Source organism: Periplaneta americana, chromosome 16 (assembly GCF_040183065.1).
Source record: "Periplaneta americana isolate PAMFEO1 chromosome 16, P.americana_PAMFEO1_priV1, whole genome shotgun sequence".
Classification (NCBI taxonomy): Eukaryota; Metazoa; Arthropoda; class Insecta; order Blattodea; family Blattidae; genus Periplaneta; species Periplaneta americana.
The window spans coordinates 152,898,127-152,923,872 of NC_091132.1; the positions used below are offsets into that span (position 1 = coordinate 152,898,127).

At 34.9% G+C, this 25,746-nt stretch overlaps 1 protein-coding gene across 1 annotated transcript; it reads left to right on the forward strand.

Moving 5' to 3' along the window:
- Window positions 1–803: 803 nt before the first annotated feature.
- Window positions 804–24,016, forward strand: LOC138691371 (uncharacterized). Its single transcript, XM_069813276.1, has 3 exons — window positions 804–910; window positions 14,535–15,188; window positions 22,970–24,016. Exons 2-3 carry the CDS (start codon window positions 14,538–14,540, stop codon window positions 23,474–23,476), a joined length of 1,158 nt encoding a protein of 385 aa, XP_069669377.1. The 5' UTR covers window positions 804–910; window positions 14,535–14,537; the 3' UTR covers window positions 23,477–24,016.
- The last annotated feature ends 1,730 nt before the right edge of the window (window positions 24,017–25,746 follow it).

A 25,746-nucleotide genomic window follows, 5' to 3' on the forward strand; every position in this document is an offset into this window, starting at 1 on the left:
TAAAATTAAAATGAAAGAATTAATATGCACGAAAACAAATAATTGGAAAGATTTCTCGAAAGAACAGCGTAAATAATATGCAGGGACACTTAATTCCGTTTTGTATTCCATTATTAATAAGTAAGGGACGGCTGAAAATGTAGTATGAAAGTCCTGTGAACATTAAGTATTCTTAAAAGAAGAAGAAAAGCAGAGCTATTGTATTAGGGGACACTCAAATACATCATCAAGCCCTTAAAATTATTTCAGACAAAATATTCTTGAATGACTGTACATCAAACAATTTCACACTAGCAGTTTGGAAAGTTATCAAATTTCCCGCTCCAAATATGTCTCCCAAATAATGCACGAATTTTATCCATACAATACATACAACTGTAATAAACATATATTGATGAAGTGAACTAAACGGTAATAAAAGTGAATTGTAATCAAGAGGATATGTGTTGATAATAGGACAAATTGTTTATATTATCAGATAATAGAGAAATTAAGGGACTAATCAAAATTTGGATTGTGTATGAAACTTACTTCTATTACAATCATATGGTGAATATTATATTTCATAAACCTCGGAGGGAATGATGGTTACAACTATAAAACAAAAAATGCTGTAGGCCTACTATTTTTTTTCTATTCGATATAGCTTCCTATTTTTTATTTGTTATTGCGTTGTGTAAGTCGAGATTGTGTCATCTGTTACAAAATTAAATCTTACATACTTCAAGTTTACAGGAAGTTCAAACGAGGAAAAAGTGCAATCTTTTTATACCAATGATTAATATTCAGTTATAAATACTGGCGTCATCGGTCTGTGCTTCTAGTCATCTTCACACAACAGCTCAGTTTTCAGAGTCAAGTTCAGCAGAAGCGAAGAAGGAAAATTGTGAACTGTATCCAACCAACTTCAGTAAGTGTTAAATATATATATTCTCATACCCAACATTAAATTCGTATGCGTGTAAATAAATCTTCAACAATACATTGGGTCTTCCAGTTACATAAGCTGATATATATTTTATGCCTTCCAGAAGTGTGTGCATATTTACATCAAGTGTTATAGATAAATTATTAAAATGTTTAAGTGGCATATTACAACACTGGATTAAAAATTGCTTACCTCGAATTTTTTCCTTAGAGAAGAAATATTATGTTATTTCAAATAATTTCTGAGGAAAAATTACAAGTATAGCAAAAGGTCCTATTACCAAAGTCGTCTAAATTATCTCAACTATACTTTCCCAGAGATATTAGCGGCGATGCGGAGTTTAACACCATTAGAAATAATTTGTAACGCTTCCTATCAAATTCTATGCAAAGTTCTGTGCGAGGAGAAAAAATAAATAACTAAAGTTAGGGACATATATATATATATATATATATATATATATAATCTGTAAGTCCCATTCCTTCGAATGAAAATGTTTATCATTATTATTTGATAAGCTTCTGTTTTCATCTATTTATAACAGAGTGCTTAGATCTTAATTATTCCTATGAGAGAATTGTTTGACGTGGAAAGCTTTACTGGAAACGTATGCGGATAAAATTGTGCCATTTTATTGTAATACGATGACGTCCCTCATAGTATTGTGACAGCGACGTGAGAATCGAACTCACGACCAGCGTCCCGCAAGAAAGCAGATCGCACAGGCTCCACGGAACATTGAGTGACGTCGCGCGGTGGAGAGAAGAGAGAGGGTGTATTACGTCACGCGACGAGTCTGCGCGCGCAGCTGCTATTTAACGCAGTGAATGTGGAACGACCTTCTCGACTATTCCAGACGTCTGTCGATGTAGAGATATCGAGATAATTCTCTACACACCTGTAGAAGGTTCTCGCAACTATGATTTTGCTATAAAAGAGCAGGCGCCAGCGAACTAGAGCAGAGTTTTCAGTTATTCCGTCAGTGAGTAAGCCAGAGCATGCAAGCCAGAGTTCGACTCGAGTGTGCGTCCGCATCTGCGTCAGCATCCGAAGGCCTGAGTTCGAGTGCAGTGGACCGCAGTTGGAGGGACCTGAGTTCGAGTGCAGTGGACCGCAGTTGGAGGGACCCGAGTTCGAGTACAGTGAACTGTCTCTGAAGGTCTGTGGTTCGAGATACTGTGAACTCGAGTGACTGAGATAGAAGAACTGTGAACTGAGAACTGGTAGTTCTGATTTGTAAATAGTGCTTTGTAAATATTAGTTAAGATTAACAGTTCATTGTTGTGCGTAATAATCCAAGTAAACTGTCATTGCCGTCGGTGGAGTGCTATAACGAATACTGTGTTGAGTGAAGATCCAATTGTTGCCGAGAGCGTTTAAGGCGAATTGTAGAAAGGAATTATTGTTGTGAGGAATAAATTACATTGTTGTAACTAATAAAATTTACAGTATAATGGAAACAGAATTGTAAGTGGTTTCCTACTGGGCCTGCCTTCTCCTATTCTTTACTTAAAGTACATCCAACATTTCGTATAATTATATTTCTTTTTTTCGTTCTTTTTTTTTTAGCTATGGTTTGATATTAGCAATCTTCCAATTTCTTGTTAAGAATACAGTAGTGAAGCCAAACAAGAACCGACAGTTTAATAATACCAATAAGTGTAAGTAAATTATAGTTTCGGTTGATCTGTTATGTAAAATGAACTACTGCAAGACAGTGACGATTTTTACGGTAGATATTGATCGGTTAAATACATATAACAAAAAAGGATCTAGAAAAATTAATATTAATAAGTGGAAAGATGTGCCAAGAAACTGAAAGGAGCACTGTACCTCTGAAATAAAATGTATACAGAAAATAGAAATTCGACAAAAAATCTTGATATAAAGAATGGCGTGGTAAAGATTAATATCAGTTTAATGACGAATAGTTTAAACTAGCGAAGATATTCATAAACAAGCAAGGTGTACAATTTACCTTCACTGAACGCTGAACAGATAACAGGGATCGATAAATTATTGAATATAATTAGTGTCCGATCCTTATATTACAGTATTTGCGAAGAGAATTGGTATTTTATGCGCTTTGTTAATTTTGTATTCAAATTCTCTGTACGTTATTTGAAAATGTTCTTAGGTATTAGTTTATACTTCAAATTATATGTGGCAAATAAATAAGGTAGCCTATAATGGAATTAAATAGAACTCTTTTGAGAGATAAATCAGAGAAGGGAATTAAACATAAAAGTCTGATATAATTATTGTTTATTGTTACAGAATTTTGAGAAAAATAGTATTTGAAGATGAATATTCGAATTCGTAACTCAGGAAAACGGGAGACGTTAGAGTAGTGATCTTGGAGGATAATGTAGGGGATTTACCAATAAATATGTCTTTTTATTCGTTTGTTGCGTAAAATTTAGGGCGGATGATTAGGCTGTAATTTCATTCAATTTCTACTCTTATTTGTTCTGTTACGCGACCCATACCATGGGCAAGACTTGTCACCTGTAACATAACAGCATAGAACACCCAAAGCAACATCATTGCAGCAACCATGTATGTAGGCGAGCAGCACTTTGCTTTCGTCAACATTATTTTGATATAGGCCTAGTACTTTCTGTCCATTGTTGACAAAATGTGCGATTGTTTTCTGGTTTATGTTCGGTAGTGTCTTTGTTGAAGTAAGGTCGGGATGGAGTATCTGAATTCAATTTTTCGGCAACTAAATTCGCAATGTACAGGCTATCGACCAAAATCGCAGTCCGATATCCAGATATGTCAGTCTCCAATATCTTGTTGGATTCTGTTCATTACATCATCGTAGGGTGAGTCCAAGTAATTTTACCCACCGTTGATTCAGAAGGGACCGATTGGTGGCAGTATTTTTAAGAAACGCTTTGAATATTGGATATCCTAGTTTCCGGAATGGAATGTTAGTTCCCATAACAGCATAAGATAAGTACCATAAAACTGATGTTTTTACTCTTCAGATGATGGTGACAAAAGAGTTTACTTAATTTGAGATATCTGTTCGACATTTGCCTTATGTAACGCTCACTGTGCTTGCTGAATTATATGCGACATTTTATCAATCGAAACCTAAAAACGAGAGAATCCTGTATAATGCGTAGAAAGTAAACTATTTGATAAATAAGATGATTTGAAATCAATCTCATCTGCTTCATATTTGCTTACTTTAATATTAGGCCTAACGCATTTATCTCATAATGTCGTGAAAGGAACATTAACTCTGAAATAAAATAAAAAAATGACTATGAAAAATAAAACATAACTAACCTATTTGTTACATACTTGACACAATATACAGTAATTTTTTCAACTGTCGAAAGTTCGGAAAATCCAGAGTCCGTGGATATCCAGAGTGCCGAAATCTTCTGCGCCGGCATATTCCGACAAATCCGCCATTGTTATTCCAGTGAGCGCTATGCAGTATACAGTTGTATAGGAAAAGAATGTAATGTAAGTGCGAGAAAATGCAATGTTGATGTGTTCAGAACTGTTCACAGAGAAATGAAAAAGGCGCACATTTTTTTTTTCTCTGTGACAAAGTGAAAGAAACAAGGAAAATGGGACGAAGTGACTATAAATATTAAAAGGAACGATCCTTTACCTAAGCGAGCATACATTGTGAGATTAATGAATGACTGCATTTTGATATTAATTTTTTCAAAATTTGGGCCCAAAAAGTTTTTATAAAACTAATCTATAATTTAAGTTGTTGCAGGAATGATATTTCTACATAAAACGAACCAAAATTACGTAGACTCTACCAATTAGGATCAATATCAAATTTTTACCATCTTCTCCTTTTTAAACCAAGCATTTCTCAATTTAAAGATAGGTCTGGAAGTAAATCCCGAAAAGACAAAATATATGATTATGTCTCGTGAACAGAATATTGTACGAAATGGAACTATAAAAATAGGAGATTTACCCTTCGAAGAGGTGGAAAAATACAAATATCTTGGAGCAACAGTAACAAATATAAATTGCACTAGGGAGGAAATTAAATGCAGAATAAATATGGGAAATGCCTGTTATTATTCGGTTGAGAAGCTCTTGTCATCTAGTCTGCTGTCAAAAAATCTGAAAGTTAGAATTTGTAAAACAGTTATATTACCGGTTGTTCTGTATGGTTATGAAACTTCAGAGAAGAACAGAGATTAGGAGTGTTTGAGAATAAGTTTGTTAGGAATATATTTGGGCCTAAGAGGGATGAAGTTACAGGAGAACGGAGAAAATTACACAACGCAGAACTGCACGCATTGTCTCGTTGACCTGACTTAATTAGGAACATTAAATCCAGACGTTTGAGATGGGTAAGGTATGTAGCACGTATGGGTGAATCCGGAAATGCATATAGAGTATTAGTTGGGAGGCCGGAGGGGATAAGATCTTTAGGGAGGTCGAGACGTGGATGGGAGGATAATATTAAAATGAATTTGAGGGAGGTGGGATATGATGGTAGGGATTGGCTTAATCTTGCTCAGGATAGGGACCGATGGCGGGCTTATGTGAGGACGGCAATGAACCTCCGGGTTTCTTAAAAGCCGTAAGTATTTCTTGATTCAATCCTAATTGCTATTTGATAGAATGCAATAATACAGTTTTGAAAGTTCTAAATTCATTCTTGAGAAGATTGTATTGTTTGGCTCGCTTGGAAAATAGTTATAGAGTCCGTAAAAACCTTATTAAGGGGACTTATATTGAAATTACTGGCTTCCATATTTTTAAGGCTAAATTTACAAAGTGTTTATCACTAGTATTATGTGGTTAATAATAACACATATACAAAATTTCATCCCTCTATGAAAATAAAATATTGTATTGTACTTAATAATAAAAAATTCTAGTAATTTACTGATTAATTTTGCAGCAAAACCCTATAGTAAGCTTTAATCCCATGTATGTTACGATCAACATAAGTGAATATCACTTGCGAATAATATAAGCTGTAGTGCAAGCGACTCTTTATATAAATCAATTCAATATTTTAATAAGCTATTAATAAAATGTAAACCACCCGATCATATACGGATGAAATTTTGTACATTTGTCACTATTAATTAGATATATCAGTGATCAAAATTTGGTGAGTCTAGCTTCATAAGTATGGCAGTTATTAATTTCACTATTGTGAACTCTTAAAACTAAGGAACTTTGAGAAATTTTAGTACAGTGTCCCCTTAAGTGCGGAAGCCGGAGTGTTTGCACGAGGAATGCAGTTGGAAATGTTTAGATTTATAATTTTTTATTTGCAACATTGTTCGATACCCGGCCCCGGAACAGTTTTTATTAAATGAAGTTTTTTACATTAGCATGTTGATTGACAATAATGTTCTAAAATATACGAATTATCCTTTTTAAGTTTTTGCCCTTCAAATTAAGAATATCTGAGTTTTACTTTAAATATTCCTATCCCACGCGTGTTGAAAAGGAATAACAATGGCGGCCGACTGGGTGATTGCGCTACTCTGCTACTTCCACGGACTCTGGGAAAATCTTGAACCCACTGCCTTATACGGCTTTCTTTGGAACTAGCTTCTTTCGGCCTTGTCACCACTACACTGACATGAAAACTGAACTCAACTAAAGACAAGACTTTTACGAAATCTAAAAAATACACATTCTCAATAGCATTTTTAAGTATAAATGTTCACGAAACTTGTAAATACTAAGTCCTTGCATTATCAGTACAAAAATAGTTCCCCCATCTCTAAAGATCCGCGGTCTAGACTTAAAACTCTACTGAAATATTGGGCTATGGCCTATATTAATTAAGGTTAAGCTGAACAAGTTAGAACAGGCGTACCTTAGTCGCCTGAGGCGTTTGCCCGCAGAACCGTAATTCCTGCAGAATGGTTCGTGGGTTCCATTCCCGCTTGCACTGAACACCTGTTTTTTTTTTTTTAGGATTTCTCCAACCGTAAGGCGAATGTCAGGTAGTATATTGCGAATCCTCGACCTCAACTCGTCAAATACCTTCTCACTATCACCAACCACATCGACACTATATAACCTGTTACAGTAGTTGATACAGCGTTGTTACATGACCAAGTAAAAAAAAACTGAATAAGTTGATAAATATATCAGTACAGAGAAATGCGTGCGATATTTGTTAGTTCAATTTTGACTTTGAAGATGAAATGTTGACTTTATCTCACTGTATGCTATAGCACTGTCACACAACCGACCGGCATCAAAATTGAAGAGGAGGCTTGAAGATACACGACGATTGGCTGCACAGCAAATGTCAGTAGTGATGAAAAGTTGTTGTCAATCTCTACAAAGTGTAGACATGTATGGAGTATAGATAGGCGCCATCTACTTAAAAAGTTCAGGTCTGCTGTTCAGTGAACATAAGAAAACAAAACAAAACTAGGCGATTGGAGATTAGCGCTCTAGTAGAAGAATATGGTAGTGATCACTTCATAAAAGACAGAAGAAAATGTATTTTGTTAGAAAGAAGGAGAAATGGTTCATTTGAAATCTTGTCAGTGATTGTAATGTGCAGAGACTCGTGATGCACGCACTGCATAAATATTTAATATGAAGGGTTCAGAGCCACAGTGGGCCAAGCGCCATTTATTAAAAACGGAGAAAACAAGGGTTAAAGTTAAGTGAATACCATAATTTAATGAAGATTGACATATAATTTAGTTTTAATGAGCACACTTTATATTATTTGCTATATGTTTCACTGAATTATGGTAAGCTCTTAATTTTAACTCTTGTTTTCTCAGTTTTTAATGTATGGCGCTTGGCCCACTATGGCTCTGACCCCTTCATGTTGTTTAATATATTTCAGTAAAGAATTTTTATCTTAGGTTCAATGGTTTTCTCATTGAATATGTGGGAAAAATATGCTGACTCCTGAAAATAAAGGGGCTAGCTCCTGAAAATTATTTAGTATAGTCTATCCCTAGTTAAAATCATTATTATTGCATATAAGATGCTGTTATATAAACATTTTGTTATTATTGTAACTAAATCCAATTGATATTTTGTAAATGAATGCAATTCCTGTTATTCACGGACGTATACACACAAGTACACGAGTAAATATGACTAGATTTAAACACACAGGATCGGAGCATTAGGGGGGACTACATCACTGCAGCGTGAACTTTTGACTCGAAACTTGCTCTCCGTACCAATCGAAGCTAGTAAGATCGACGTAAAACTAACTTGTACCCAAAGTAATCAAAAGCAGGATTACTTATTGTATTATATTTGTTTGTATTAGGATCTCTCACAAAGTGATTATCAGATTCTCATTATGTTTTGTGAATTGAAGCCATGGTACGCAGAACATCACAAGTCCACTGACTAAAGTTTTGAGATAATTGTTTTGTTTTTGTATACCTCTCAACTTACTAAAACTATAAAACTATTTTTTCACACACGGTAACTGTATATTAGGAATATTTTAAGCCAGAAACAATCTCAGCAAGTTATAAAAAGCCAAATTTTACATATTTTTACTCAATTGAAAATCATTTATTTATTCTATTTGAATGTCATTGCCTCAAGAAAGAATTTATTGGGGAAAAATATTGAGTAATGAAGGTCAAGTATTTGTATTTAATATTAGAAATGCATTTTTAAATGTATCAATAGTATTTAAAGTTACATAAAATATTACTTGATTTTGTTCCGTTAAAGTACTTGGCATTAATCAGAGTCCCAAAGTTTACTACCAGATTCATCATTAACACTTTGCTCATTTGCATATTTCTGAATAAGGCTTCATAGTATGATCGATGTTGAGGATTAATTACAGACACATACTTTTTCATATCAGCAGCCTTTACAGGTTTAATTTCACCTTCATATCCCCTTTTAAGTGAAGCGAGCTTACTCCAAAGCCTTTGACACTGTAGACGTTGACTTACTAATTGCAAAATTAAGAGCACTGCATTTTTCTGATAATGCCTTAGCGTAAATGGACTCCTATCTTCGTGAACGCCAACAGTGCGTGTCTATTAATAATCGTTATTCCACTTGGCGTACCACGAAGACTGGTGTACCACAAGGCTCTGTCCTAGGACCTTTACTATTTTTATTTATATTAATGATATTTCTCCTAATCTAACATACTGCCGACACCTTATTTATGCTGACGACATACAAATCTATCCGCATACCCGACCTAACTACATAAATGACGCTATAACTAAAGTTAATGATGACTTGAATTCAATATCCATATGGTCGAAAACGCACGGACTTAATTTAAATGCAAGTAAATCGCAGGCAATCTTAATAGAACATCAAAGATCAAAGTGTGACAAACAAAATTTGCCACTGATAATTGTAAATAATACTACTATTCCATACAGCTCGACTGTGAAGAACCTTGGTATTTATATGGATTGTCACCTGGAATGGAATGAACAAGTGAATTACACTTACAAAAAAATATTTATTATTATTCACTAATTAAAGCAACTGAGGCATTTTCTTCCTGATAAATTAAAATTAATCCTTGTACAAACACTCGTAATGCCACACTTCGACTATTGCGATATTATATTAAGTAACCTAAATGCAAATTTGAGCAGCAGGCTACAACTTGTGCATAATGCGTGCGTCCGTTATATTTGTAATATTCGTAAGTATGATCATGTTTCCCCGTCTTTCCAAACTCTGTCTTGGCTAAGCCTAAGCGATCGACGAGCCCTGCATTCTCTTATTCTCTTATTTCAAATTCTGCGCACCGCTACCCTAATCTATTTGGCTTCTCGCTTTCAAAATTTATTAGAATATCATCAGCTAAGTACAAGATCTCATCACAACAATTTACTCATTATACCCTACCACAAGACATCTTTATATTCTTCATCCTATACAGTTTCAGTTGCTAGAAATTGGAACTCGCTTCCGAGTGATATAAGGGGTTGTTGGACAATAACTTCATTTAGGTCAAAATTACATAAATTCTTACTTAACAGATTAATTGCTGATTGATATTTGTTGCTTATTATGAAACTAACATCTGTCCATTCTTATTATTATCATTAATTACTCTAAATAGATTTACAAAACCTCTAATGGCAATTACATTAATATTTTCATTATAGAAATATATATATATATATATATATATATATATATATATATATATATATATATTCTCCTTGTAATATAGTCCTAGTAAGCTTATATTAAATTAATTTTCATCATTTTACTAGCTATCCCAAATATTAAATTAATTATAATTCATTGAATTAAATTAGCTCATAAATTAAGTTACTACTTTACCTTATAGGTTTATCTAAATTTAAATAAATATGTAGTCTACCAGTCGTTAAAACTGAAGAATATTGCTGGAGAACCTTTCAAGTGTAGTGTAAATATTTGTAATTTAAATATGTATTGTATTGATTAAGGCTGGTTGAGTGGAAGAGAAGGCCTTATGGCCTTAACTCTGGCAGCGAAAATAAAACATTATTATTAATGTTCCACCTCCATTTAAATTGAAAGTTTTCAGTTACAAAGCCACCTGATGTTGTGCTTACAGTCAAGCAATTGGATCTGTATTCTATTCTTTTGTAAAATATGGTCTTCCATTCTGCCTGATTTTATGAAAGTGGCACTGGTGTCTTGTTTATTTGGTAATTGGAGAATTAAGAGAAGGACTATCAGTAGCCAAGCGAGTAGAGGAACAAGTTAGTATTAATAGATTCAATAACCTGAAATTAAACGACGAGAAGACTAAGCAACATTATGAGGTCGAAATTTCAAATAGGTTTGCCACTTTAAAAAGCTTCGACGAAGTTGAGAAAGAGTTAGATGTTTAGCGTGTAGGAAAATATCAGAGATAGTATCAAAAATTGCAACTGAGCAGAGCATAGGTTGTTACGGAACTAAGAAAAAGAAACTGTGGTTAGATGAAAGTTGTTAGATGGTAGTAGAAAGAAGGACACAGGCAAAATTGAAATTCTTACAGGATCCAGTTATGGCGAATACAGATAATTATTTCAATGAAAGACAGGAAGCAAGTCGTCACATAGGAATAAAAAGAGAGATTACTTGAAGGAAAACCTGAATGAGGCAGAAACAGACAGTAAGAATAAAAAACATTCCAGATTTATATAAGGGTATAAAGAAATTATTTAACAACGGATACCAGGCAACGGTAAATGAGATCAAGGATGAGAATGGTGACTTGCTTGCAGACTCTCATTCAATCCTGAAGCGATGGAAGAACTATTTTGGACAACTATTCAGGAACATGTTATTTTCTGATGAGGTAACGTTTCCGAACATTAGTAGTGTTAATATAGGCGTACATAATATGCATTATTGGCACTTCAAAACGGAAACACCAAATGTATGATAACTTCATTTTTTCAGCATTTTTCATCATTATTATTGGGCTGAAGAAATTAACATAGAAGTGAAGTTAGATATACAACAGCTTTGTTTACAATGGGCGAGCGACTGGCCGAGGCATAAAAGCACGAATAGGCTAGAGACCCATACAATGATCTATACTTTGCTATAGTCTGTTTATGCTGACTGTTGCACATCGAAATACGACATGCTTTTATTTAATATTATTTTAGAACCTATATTCAACACCTGCGATTTCAAATGTTGAACATTTATGTGATTAATCTACATTTATTTTTTATGCAATTTATTTCCTTAAAAAGAAGAAAACAGTAGTCATCAGTCTCCCAGGACAGTTATTGCAGTGCACAACAACATACAAAATGGCAGTTTTCAAAAATGAAGTTCCTCCAGTTGCCAAGGCAATGTTTAAATTGCGGTGAAATTCTTTCGCCATTGAACGAAGTGGAGGGTACATATTTAAAATAGGACACACAATTAAAAATTTGCATTCTGTCCAGTTTGTTGATAAGAATTAATTACAGCATCTCTTCTGTAAAATATTTCAGATTAACCATAATTTTTTTGGAGAACACTGTAAAAATATTTGGCCAGCATTTTAAAAATCAGTTCAGGATCTGTCACATCAATGATGTGGGACAGATTTTACACAACACGTAGAGTTTTAACCATTTATAAATTAAATATTTCAGATATTTAATGTTTAAACATATTTTCAAGATTACTTCTATTGTATTTAAATTTGTTAATAAATTCTGAGGAAGTATAAATTTTGTAGTCTAAATTGAAGAGCTTCCATATCATTATTTTTTTTTTAATTTGAATGGAATATTATCGCTAAACATCATTCTATGCAAATTTTTGTTCAACTCAGATTTCATATTTAGGATGGGATTCCAATTTGAAGCCGCAGTTGCTTCTGTAGTGCGTTCATTGTTTACAATACATATTATTGTTCGACAATGTTGCTCTATACTATAAATATTAGTGTCTGTACAATACCATTTATGAACAAAGTATGCTTACACGTAATTTTATGATCTCTACTACTGAAATATTCAGTAGGGCCTACTCAATTCCTGTCTTATTGAATCCAGTCTGTTTTAATAATTTTCATCTTCGGCATTTTGAGAATTGAAATAACACAAATCTACTGTATTAGCTCACTTGCTGATAAACACTATTTGCATTGGTTATGTAGGTACAGTCGTAACGTCACTGCACATCGTGACGTATATGGCCATCTTGCAGCGTAACCGTTTCCAACAAAGACACGCAGTAACTGTAACCACATAAAAGATTGTTATTTTGGTACTATTTCTCAGCTCTCTAGTCTTAAACTTAAAGCCACGTACTAAACATGGCAAGAAAACCTATAAATTATCAATATTCCATTGCAGTATTAATCATATGTGCTCGCAAAAAGACGACGTCGGGCTAAATAACAGATACAGTAAATAAAAATAACCACGTACGATACGTACATATTAGGCTTACTCGTACAAATAAGACTTTACGTAACTACGAATCTTGTCTAGTAGGGCGACAGTTATTCTCGAACTTTTCACCGCGGAGCCCTAGCCAGAATTCTTTCAACGCCTTCCTCAGAACATTGTCCTTTTCCCTAGCTAGAAGACTCTTGACGTTCCTGCATCGGACAATTTGTCAGCGGAATTTGTGTCTCAGTCACATGACCCAATCCCACCAATCAAATGACAAAACTCATGGCGTGTTTAGTATGTGGTTTATAGGGAGAAAGCATCAGATTAATAATGCGTTCTCTGAAATGAAGAAACAGCGCTTCCTATAGATAACGAAACAAATACAAGAAATAATCATGTTGTACCAAGAAGTGATGAAGCACAGAACAAATAGTGTTCGGTTTAGGGAAAAGTATAATTAATCATAGCCTACTTTATACTTGAACTTCATTCTGCAACCAATTGTGAGATCATTTGCGAATGGCCTAGGAGAATATTTCACTTGCCCGTGTCCATATTAGTGGAACGATTTGTGAATGGTTTAAGTAGGAAGGGACTTTTTATTGCCCTGACTTGCCAAGTCACTACTTTAGTCCTATAAAGCATATATGGAAAATTCATAAGTCTGTAACATCCTGCATGAAGGGTGTAGAGATCCTTGGAGACTTCCAGGCTGTTCTAATTCAAGATTGGAATAATATTCCGCAAGAAGAGACATATCTTATCTGATATCCAGCATGTAGAGGTGAATTTAAAAATTATATTCGCTTATTAGGAATATTTAATCTTTTCAATCTGTACCTTATTTTTAGTTTTAATCTGTTTCAGTTTTTCTCCATTTTAGTGAACATACAATAATTTCATTACTGTTCAGTTTTCAACGTTAAAAATACACATTAATATAAACTAACTTATTTTCTGTGTGAGATAAATTTAGACATGTTAATATACTTAATATCAATTTTACTGCTATAAATTATTAAATAAAATAAATAATTTCTTGACTCTTACATTTTTAAATAGTGTGAGTTAAAATCAATTACAATAAGAATGTCACATTTGATCATTAGTTTAATATGATCATAATTAAGTAACGAAAGAAGTTAACGAATTTATACAAGGGATGCATATTAATTAGACAAACTTTTTGATCAGATGGAGAACTTTATCTTTCACGGTTCTGGTAAGGAATGTTTGGACGCTGGGTGCATGCTTCCATGTTTCGAAGCATATCTTCAATGTTAGACATTATGCTCGTCCTCATTTAATTACATCCCCTGTGTTGAGTGTCATTTCCACGCAGTTTTTAACCTGATTATACCAAGGCACATCATTAAAAGTTTCTTATGGACCGAGTTTGAGGATATGCACACGACATTATTAGTAGGATTTGATTCTGGTCTTGAGACTCAAACGATTTACTAGAAACTATTCCCAAACTGACAAAATCTTACTACATTACATTAAATTTACCAAAAAGTATAGCAGAGTACGCGATTTGGACTCATTAATTTTAAAATATCTGATTTCCTCAATTTTGTTATGTCAATTTCACCAACAAAAGTAATTACATTGTTGTGCTGATATGAAATATCACACTACGGGGATTCCTTAACAAAAAGTTTCAAAAATAGGTTCTTCATCCGATCCCAAAGTGTGTCGATCTATTAAAGAACATTCTGTATTTTATAATATGTGCATTGTACTATAAACGCTGGCAGTAATCATGTATTCTTTTGCAGACTATGTCCATCGGTTCAGTGGAAGCGCAGACGTCGGTGCCAGCACCTCTGCAGCTGTTACTACTGCAGTTGTTCAACCTGGTCGTACATAACATCACGAATACCACGAATGGAAATCTCAAGGGCACGGTGGCAGAACTCTTAAACTTGAACGCCACGTACAACACACAACTTGAAACGATGCAATCTTTCTTCCAAAATAACTTCCAGGAACAGCAGAGTTTCTTGGAAAAGAAATTAAAAACTCTAGATACGTGTTTCGAGGAGCAGAATATTCTGATTTCGAAAAGAATAAGCGATGATAAATATTTGCGAGAAAAGAAATGGCAGGAACTAAAAAGTCTTATGGAGGAAACATACAAGGATCAGAATGCATTCATAACGAAGAAATTAAAAGATTATAATGATCTTCTGGAGAAGAGGATACTTGAACAGGATGCAATAATGGAGAAAAAATTCGAGAAATTTGAGAATTATAACAGTTTTCTGGAAAAGAAAATCCAGGAACATAACGGTTTTATAGAGAAGAAGTTGGATTATCACAACGAGCTGCAAAACAAGAATGGCGATAATATATTGAAGAAGTTAGATAAACTAGAGAACTGTCAGTCCAAGGCCTGTTATGGTAAAGATACTCTGGGAGGTCTTCGAAAGGTAAGTTAGCGATTTACGTTGCTCCTTCTTCTAATATTCACTACAGAACGTTACAAATACTGCACTCCCACTTGTGGAGTTAATGTATTATGTAACACTGGAGAGTTTTACTATAATAATCAGAATATCGCTCTAGTTTTCTTACATAATATTACTACTGCCACAAGTAAATTTAGTACGGTTAATATTTCACGTCTGATACAAATACATTTAAAACTTGTTACTTATTATGTCTCCATTCTTATATGTTTCATTAGCTGTGCAATGGACGATAACTTTCCAGTTATTAATTTTCCTACCGGTTGCTAATCAGAAAATATGTATCATATAACTTCAAATTTTTCTTTTTATTTTCATACAGTAAAAAATATCTACGAGTCTATACATTCAATGGTATAATGGTTTCCCGAATAATTCTATTATATGTTATTTCGTATATTGCTTAATGTAATTTGTTTCTTGTCAGCAGTGACTGCAATGGAAGGTGAAGCGAACTGGCCAACCTTCCCATTATCTTCTGGCTTAGTTGTCTCATGAGTAATGTCTTTATGGTGTCACTTATGAGGCTGAAACTTGTGTATGCACATTTGACTAAACAAACAATAAATTATTTAGTGTAAAATGTAAAGAAATGAAGCCTTTAACAAAATATAACTTTGTAGCCTCCGTTAGGAAATGACACTATTATATTTACACTTTAATACTTTACTCTGTTCAAATATGTCCGTTAGTGAAAAATTCGGTGAGTAAATTTTATATAACACATGCACACGGTTTTGTATGTCAGTGCTTTTGAATGTAAGAACAAGTAGCTTCCTGTTATAAAGTCCGGATATTACTACCATGTTCAGTCCACTACGCACTCTTCAGCTCTATAGGCACACTATTACTTTTAATGACTCCTCGAATTTTTTCCCCTCTACCGCTTCTCATAACCTGTTCGCAACACTTACCCCGTTGTCTTAAAGTGCTCAAAACCCTCACTGAGTCTCTTTGTTTGTTAGGCAAACTAATGGATTTTTATCGGGGTATTTTACGACGCTGTATCAACATCTGAGGTTATTTAGCGTCTGAATGAAATGAAGGGGATAATGCTGGTGAAATGAGCCTGAGGTCCAGCACAGAAAGTTACCCAGCATTTGCACGTATTGGGTTGAGGGAAAACCCGGAACTAATGGATCTTACTGCCTGAATGTGTAACTAATATTGTTATATTGTGGTGTAAGAAATTAACCAAAGTTGTCATTATTTGAGTGGGGTAAAGATGAAAAGTAGAAGTAACTTGCAGTTCTATTCCTTACAGGGTCCTTCATTAATGGAGTGAACAGTAAATCATAGTAGGTTAATAGAAAATCAAGTCTGATTCACTAGTCAACGATTTCTGCAATGGAGGGGGACAGAATCTGGCCACCATACTCAATTATCTCCTAGATTAGTTGCCTCATGAATTATGCCTTATTATTGTCAATAACGTTCCAATCTGTCTTCGGACAGTTGACTTTAAAAGTATTGAGATTCTTTGACTTTGTAGCCTGCACCGTATGGATAAATAGTTCCTTCATTCTGTGAATTTACACAAGTCACATAACTATGTTTTTTTTTTCTAAACACATGCTTAAGTAGCCAATTTCTTAGATAATTTCAAGGGAAAATAGTTCTGGCGCCGGGTACCGATCCCGGGATCTTTGGCTTAGCGAACAAAAGCTCTATCGACTGAGCTACCCAGGAACTGCACCCGACACTGTCACAATAAAATTCTTCCCTTCATATCCACACACATCAAGTTAGCTGACAAGACGCCAGAAATCCAACTTTGAGTGCACACAAACGCTGTGTGTTTTGAATTGCGGTTTTCTGTTAACGTACCTTCAGTAACGTATATATTACGCAAATCTGGCTTTCAGGGAAAGGGAGACGGTGTCGGGTGTAGTTCCGGTAGCTCAGTCGGTAGAAAGTTGGTGCGCTAAGCCATAATTCCCGGGATCGATACCCGGCACAGGAACAATTTTGAAATTATTCCAGTCTGCTGCACAGGGAGCTGTACCTGAAAGCAAGATTTGCAGCCAATTTCTGTCTGTTGTTGAAATACAACTAAGAGATTCTGATATAGGAATCTCACCTACATTTGAAGGAACAATTTTGCTTACATCGTTATGGGTAAACATATCCTAAATTTATACAGGAATACCCAACGATATTGGAGTCTGCCTCGGCCGTTCGATTTTTCATCTCTCTTCGTATCACAATACATGTATAGAATATTAAGTTAATAAATCAATGGAATAATGGTAAATTATATATTATATTATATATTATATGGAATTTAATAAATAATAATGTAATAAACCAATTCAATTAAAAATTGCATAACATTAAACCTAGACTAATATAAATTATTCTTTTTTATAATTTTTTGGCACAATATTACGTAAGAGACAGCTTCAGTTTTGTAATCTTTCTTTCTTACTGTATGTTCCACAACGAACATTCTCTCTGCTAAAGTGGAGGCCATTTCATTTTCCTTTATTTTCCAATCACTAACACTCACACACAAAATATGACACAATGAACACAACACACGATCAATATATATCGCACTACACCGAAATGAGATTCTTACTGGCGGAAATCTCCGTCATATATTCCGATATAATAATTTAGAAATCTTCTCACAATTCGTGAGCTGCCACAAGGGACAAAGAGTAGTTAACCATATAAATGTTTACAAGTTCATTAAACCATTGATTTTGTTTTGACAATGAAACTCCTACAAGTACATAGCTGCAAGTACATTTTTAGATTAGTTGAAATATACCTGGTTCTAGAGAGACAGGTGTTACAAATAAGTAAAGAATGTTAATGAACTTAGTTTCATTTCGAATATAGGCGATGCTTCAGGAGAGCAATTGATTCTTTCAATGCATCTAAGGTTGCAATCGGAATAATAGATGTAGGTATTCCAAGCCTCTTAAAAACATCTTTCATAAAGAGAGTAGCGGTACCTCTTGCTCCTACCAGAAGTCCGATTATTTCAAGCTCTTTTAGCCGGTACATTTGGAGGTAATAGGAAATGGTAGGATTGTAGATATTCTTTTTTTCCTTATCCATTTCTGCTAGCTGTTTCTCATTCGTTTCGAAACGCACAGTGAGATAAATTATGAATTCAGATCTTGTAGATTCCTTGAAAGCTATTACATCTATGCGCCGTATACTGCCAGTGACGGAGAGACCATGTACTTCTTCAAAGGTGTTGTAATCGGCATCTTTAAAGGCAGTGGCTATAATTAATCGTACTTGGTGGTGTCTAGCGTTTCGCAGAGCTTCGCCGTGCGGACAGAATTCCAGATCGTGTGCAAGAGTTTCAACCTCGTTGTGAGAATGCCTACAACGTTTGTCCTGAGATCTTCCCGGCAAAGCACATACTGCAGCAACATTTCCAACGTTTTAATGCCTTCCGCGCCATTCGCTGTTGGAGAGTCCTTCGTATTTAGAAATCCATTTGTTGGCACCAGGATATTTTTTAATAAAACTACGTCTTTCCCTTTCTGTGGACGACGACACCAAATATCAAATTCTCTGTTCCTCAGAAGGTTACGAATTTTTGGGACCTTATGAGCACAGCTGGGAAGTCCACTGTTCGTTGGATCACACTGTAACATTGATTCATTTATCATCATCTTAATATAATTCATGTAAGTGACGCTATGTAAAGATTCATCTTGACGGATAAGGAAAGTTTATTAAAGACAATTCGTTTAGGTTGTCTATAATTGAGTTTCTGAAATTTCCGAAAAGTCTAACAACCAGTTGAATGAAAAAAAGAAAAGGACTACCCGGGCAACGCCGGGTGCTTTCAGCTAGTATATAATAAAACTGTTACAGCGCCACAGAAATACTTCAGTATCATATTAATATGGCCATTTAACATTTCTACAGAGTCCCTCAGGAGGAATGTAAAATCCTTCAGGATAATGTAGTTTGCTTTAACCTACATCGATTTAACCTGATATACCTATGTCCGATATGTAACAGGAAGTTATTGATGTGCAAACTTTTAAATGGAGAGAGATATTATATACGCATTTCCTGTGGCCTGTGGTAGTATTTTATACAGGATAAGCAGTAACAAACGAGAAATTAAAACATCACAGTACAAATAAATAAGGATACAGTTTTAAATATAAGTTCTTTTACAGCACAAAATTGAATATACCTAATCCTTAATGAATAATATTAAAATAATAATAATAATAATAATAATAATAATAATAATAATAATAATAATAAAAATAACAATAACACTAATAATATATTTAATAATAATAATAATGTATATAATACATTTTGTCAAACCTGGCAATATTTTATAAAGGAAGCTTAATTAATAATAATAATAATAATAATAATAATAATAATAATAATAATAAAAGCAATGGAACTTCTCTCTACTGTAGCAGGAATTGATAAAATAAGTACACAGATTTTCACTGCCTGTCCTAATGCTGTATTCAGTTGTTTTGATTTGATGTAAACTAATAGTTCATTAACATTTTTTACGCAGATAATTGAGATCGAAAAGCAGGAAAGTCATACATGTTGGAGTAACGGTCTTTAAGGGAATCAAAACCAATTTCGAGACACATTCTTTTATTCTGATCTGAATTAATGGGATTAATGAGTTCCAAGAAGCGTAGGAAATCGAGATTATCGAACCAGTTGTTGAGCTATTGCAAAATAAAATTGCATCAATAATTTCATAAAACAGGTATTTAAAGTTTGTCTCAATATCAAGTACTTTATTTAATCTTGTTCTTGTTCTGTCTGGTTCATTTACATTCGCTCTTAATTCCATCACGGCCCATATTTCTTCAAAGACCTCACGTCTTGCTTCTAATTTTATTTTCAGCTCTTTGACTTTATTTACACCATAACCTATATGACGAGAATTTGTTTGGAATATAGAGAACAAAACGACAGTAAGAGGGAAAATACTACTTCCAAATACTGTCAACATAAAATACAAGTTAAAGTCCTTCAATTAAACTAAAAACTCAAGGAGAGAAATCCCTAGCCATTTTATAAATTAATGAGATTAGCTGTTCGCTATATTCCGAAACTGTTGCTACTAATCGTGAATTGAAGTGTCTGCGTATGTCCGAAACTTTGGGCAATCTCTTCCTGACTTCCTCATATATCGCATGACTCCTTTTAGTTGATTTTGGAAAAAAAAATGTTGCCAGTCCATTCAAAGTTAAGAAGAATACTGATATTAGAAACTGACTGTGACAATATTGAGTTCAGCTGAAAGACCTTATATAGTATCGTATTCAACAAAGTTTCACCTGTTTGAAAAATCTCTGCCCTCGTTGTGATCTCTGAAAGCTTTTTTCTTTTTTTCCACACACAAAACAACATTGATTAAACGTTTCATAATGTCTCTGTTTCTGCTAACAAGCACATTATGCTTTTGTTCACTCACTCATATTTTTTATTATCAGTCATGTAGTCTATCCTAGATGTACCAAAGGTTTTTATTTTTCTTCAGTATTATTGCATGCAGGCGATTCTGAGAAAGACTGTGCTTTGTTATAGCCTTGCGCACACTCTTCATATTATAACCCCCATGATCCCAAATAATTTTATCATTTGAAAAGGAAGACAGGACCAGCAGTATAATTTTTTGAACTGAAGAACAAACAGTCAAATGTCATACAAATTAGAATAAAAAATACCTCACGCAAGTTTTAAATTTGGTACAGATATTTAATTGAGAAGTTGAACGATGTTTCTGCAAAATTACTTTATTTTTTCAAACGACCAAGAAGAAAAATTACACCGAGGAAGATCACATATTACAGTCACATGTAGCTGGAGGTCCGGTATCCGTCTCCTTTTCGAACAATCAACGCTGCCTTTACAATAATCAGTTTATGCAATTACATACCTCAGCCCACTAATATCGCACCGTAATTCACTGTAACACTAGTTCAGTTTATTACTAAATAAGAGAAAAAAACTGTTACAAATACGAAACTCAGCATATTATGATGTTAACTATGTTTGTAAAAAAAATCTTCATTTCGGATTGGGCGTAGATTCCATGCCAAAAACCAAACAAGAATTTCTTTGCGCGCGAAAGAAAAGCAGTTCAAAGCATGGCTTCCTGCTTCCAGCCAACGAAACAGGTTTGGAAAGTGGTAGTTGAATGAATGAGACTCGGTTGCGATAGGGATTTTTCCGCGATACGCGTAGTGCTGGATGGTGGTGATAATACCAAGGAAAATTAATCCATTGTCAATCATCATATCCCACCTCCCTCAAAACCATTTTAATATTATCCTCCCATCTACGTCTCGACTTACCCAAAGGTCTTTTTCCTCCACCCTCCCAACTAACACTCTATACGCATTACTGGTTTCGCCCATACGTGCTATATGCCCTGCTCAGCTCAAACGTCTGGATTTAATGTTCCTAATTATGTCAGGTGAAGAACACAATGCGTGCAGTTCTGCGTTGTGTAACTTTCTCCATTCTCCTGTAACTTCATCCCTCTTAGCCCCATATATTTTCCTAAGAACCTTATTCTGAAACACTCTTAATCTCTGTTCCACTCTCAAAGTGAGAGTCCAAGTTTCACAACCATACAGAACAACCGGTAATATAACTGTTTTATAAATTCTAACTTTCAGATTTTTTGACAGCAGACTAGATGACAAAAGCTTCTCAACCGAATAATAACAGGCATTTCTGGTGGTGTAGAAGAGAAGGCCTGATGGCCTTAACTCCACCAGAGTACATAAATAAATAAATAAATAAATAAATAAATACAAAAAATAAATAAATATTTATTTATTCTGCATTTAATTTCCTCTCCACTATCATTTATATTTGTTACTGTTGCTCCATGATATTTTAATTTTTCCACCTCTTCTAAGGATAAGTCTCCAATTTTTATATTTACATTTCGTACAATATTCTGGCCACGAGACATAATCATATACTTGACTTTTCGGGATTTACTTCCAAACCTATCGCTTTATTTCCTTCAAGTAAATTTTCCGTATTTTCTCTAATCGTTTGTGGATTTTCTCCTAACATATCCACGTCATCCGCATAGAAAAGACGCTGATGTAACCCGTTCAATTCCAAAACCTCTATGTTGTTCTGAACTTTTCTAATGGCATATTCTAGAATCTAGAGCGAAGTTAAAAAGTAAAGGTGATTGTAGATCTCATTGCTTGGGCCGTAGTGAATTGGAAAAACATCAGATAGAACATCACAACATTCATAAACAAAGAGTATATCTGCATATTCGCTATGCTAATACACGAATTAAATGCCATTTGAACATGTATTGAGTTCTATATGTTGCGCAGGTGTTGCGTTGCTCAGACGCTAACGTGTGCAAAAGATCTGACGTAACACGTGAGGTGCGAGTATAGTACACGGAACTGCAAGACGTTCCAGTATTTCTCCCTTAACATCTCCCCAAAAAAACCATTAGATTTCGGACATAATTATATCTGGTTAATTTGTTGTAGGTTGACGGAGACTACATTATTCTGAAGTATTTTATATTTCTCCTGAGACATTCTGTATAAAAGTTTATATGACTTCTCATTTTAATATTGTTTATACAAATACGAATAACGCCGAGGTTGTTGCTAGGACTATTTACAATGTTCTACCGTTATTAATGTTTAGTAAGCCATACTGTCAGCAATTAAAGGTAATTCTGTCACTAAAATCGGCACGAATGCAATTTGTCTTGTCTGTCATAGGAACTCGCTGCTCTCAGCAAGTCAGAGAGGGAGCGTCGCCTGCTAGAGGCGTCCAAAAGCGGTAACGCTACACTGGTGATGGGTCTACTGCAGGTGGGCACAAACTTCTCCGTCACGGATGAAAAAACAAGGACTCCTCTACACGTGGCGGCAGAGTACAGCCAAGTGGATGTGGTTCGAATCTTGCTGGATGCTGGGGCGCCTATTAACGGTAAAAGTAAGCAATGGAGTTTTACTGCCATGCACTATGCTACCAGCTCTCCGGACTTGCTGTACTTACTGTTGGACCGTGGGGCGTCCTTAGAGGAAAGATCAAAATATGGTGAAACACCTCTCCACACTGCAGCGTGGAATAACCGCCTGGAAGCTGCGCAGGCTCTCGTAGCAAGAGGAGCGAACATCCATGCACGTACCAACGGCGGAAGTACGCCACTGCAACAGGCGCAGAAGCAGAAACACCAGTCCCTGGTGGACTTCCTGTCGCAGTTGGAGTCACAACTAACATAAGCGGCACTCAATGGTTCAGTGAAACGGAACCTGCGACCCTTAATACTTACGAATGACATTGATTACCCTATCATAGTTCGTAGTTATAAATAGTTTCTGTCTTCAGCGATTGGTTAAAATTATAATTAAATGGCTAGCCTTTCAGACTGACGGGCAGTGTGATTAAATCGACTATCTCGTTTACAAATTACCACAGTGTTTGTAATAGCTGCCTTAAGGACTGATATAGGGTACAAATCAACCCGTAGTAGAGGGGAATAGGTCTAGTAGCCTTATCTGCACTAGGTTATATAAATAAATACTACTAATTACTACCAACAATTTCCAAAGAGTAAATATAATTAAAGAAGTTGGCTAACAAAAACTAGCAATCGACACCAATTCTAATACACAGAAACAATCTTTTTAATAGCTATAATAGCCTTATATTCTGTTCTAGTATTGTTACAATAACCTTACTACTTATGGATAACTATGTCACACCATATGATACAAACAATGTATAATGACATAAATTAAATGTTACCATTTAACTTTGTCTGCATGTACTTTAGCCTCTGATTTTATCTCGTTGAACACTTGTGAGGATTTCCCAAGCGCATCTGTTAGTAGAAAAGTGATATGAAAATCAATGGAGCAATACTTACATGTGGTTTACAGATTATGACAATACTTTTGCCTTTACAAATGTTCAAGGAGGTTTTAGACCTAACAATTATGGAAAGTTTCCTTTTGAGACTGAACGTAGAATTGACAGATTTAAAATCTTTCTTACTCACTAATATTATAGTATCATATCTCGGTGAATGAGTAACTTGGACATCTGACTAGCTAACTATATACATAATTGTTCTCGTCTACCAAACCTGCCTGGATATTTTTACTATCAGCAGTGTGGGTGACATCTTGAATGAATGTGTTGCTACAGACTGAAGGAGAACGTAAACGGAAATATTGTTAAAATAAAATATATATTTAAATGTGAGCAATCACAATTAACTATTGTGAATGATCACATTGAAGTACATTTATTTTAACATTATTTCCGTTCTCGTTCTCGTTTCCGTTCCAGGTTTACTGTGAACCAGCCTTAACTGGCTCTCTGAACGCAAGTTTGGCTAAATATCGGAGATTAGGTGAACTACCTCGCGATCATAGTTTTAGTGTGTATTACACGTTCCGATAGCAATGAGGACCTTAAAAACCTGTTTTCAGAGATAAACAATTGTGCTCAGGCATGGCCCAGTATGAAAGTCAGCTGTTATCCAAGAGGAAATACATTGAGAGAGTGTGAACAATTGAAAACTCTTTCCTGTATTCTCGATCATGGTAACCGCATTTGCGATTGTAGTGTGTCACTATAACTGTTTTTGGAGCTGTGATCTGAAAATATAGAGTGGGAATCCTGTTCCTATGTTAACAGTGGCTGTGTTGCCAATGTTACAGTTCCCATGTGGTGATCTGGCTCTCTTCGTTGTACGCTTAATATCAGTTATTAATATGTTTAGTCTTTCATTCCCTATCAAATTTTTGTAATTTAATGGAAGCGATGCACGCAATACCCCTAAGGGATATACGTGAAAACTGGTGTTTTGGGATGGTAGATTCTTACGTCATAGTTTAAGATATCGTACATAACTTACAGCAGAAAATTTTTTTTTTTTTCCTTCTCCCCATTTCTCTCTTTATTCTCTACTCCGTCTTGTTTTTATGTCTCCCTTTACTTACATGTCACAATAAGTTAGAAATTATACATAGCTTGGTCTCATCGGATTTCGATCGACGTTCCATTGCATGCTATAGTTAACAATCCAACACGACAACCACTGTGCTAAGAGAACAAATTGAATATGAACTTCTTTACTGTTGTTTTTATTATGTATTAAATAATCAATTGAGAGCACGTACTACGTACTAGAAAATATAGATAGGACCGTTAATGTTATATGAATGGTATTTAAATATAATTCGCAATTTAATTATGGCGGGTGACGACGTCATGCGCTTGTAAAGAGACCCATATACGCAAAGATTTACCTCCTAAGACCTACATTAGATCAGCCAGCGGTGAAAACAGTCCAGCTCGCGTGCACCGATGCTCTTAAGCCGGAAACACATTATTGCCACGGCATGTGTTCTCCTGTGAGATCATATAAGTTGGAAGGCACGTGCTGTGTCGCGTTGTGTGCACATTATCGCCACGCCATGTCACTTCACACTAAACTTACAATCTGTTCAGTCGCTATTTTATTCAGTAGCTTTCTGTAGCA

Excerpts from the sequence above, each read along its gene's own strand:
- LOC138691371 (XM_069813276.1), top strand. The coding sequence starts at position 14,538 with ATGTCCATCGGTTCAGTGGAAGCGCAGACGTCGGTGCCAGCACCTCTG. Across the intron at positions 15,189-22,969 it reads CTCTGGGAGGTCTTCGAAAG|GAACTCGCTGCTCTCAGCAA; the intron begins GTAAGTTAGCGA and ends TGTCTGTCATAG.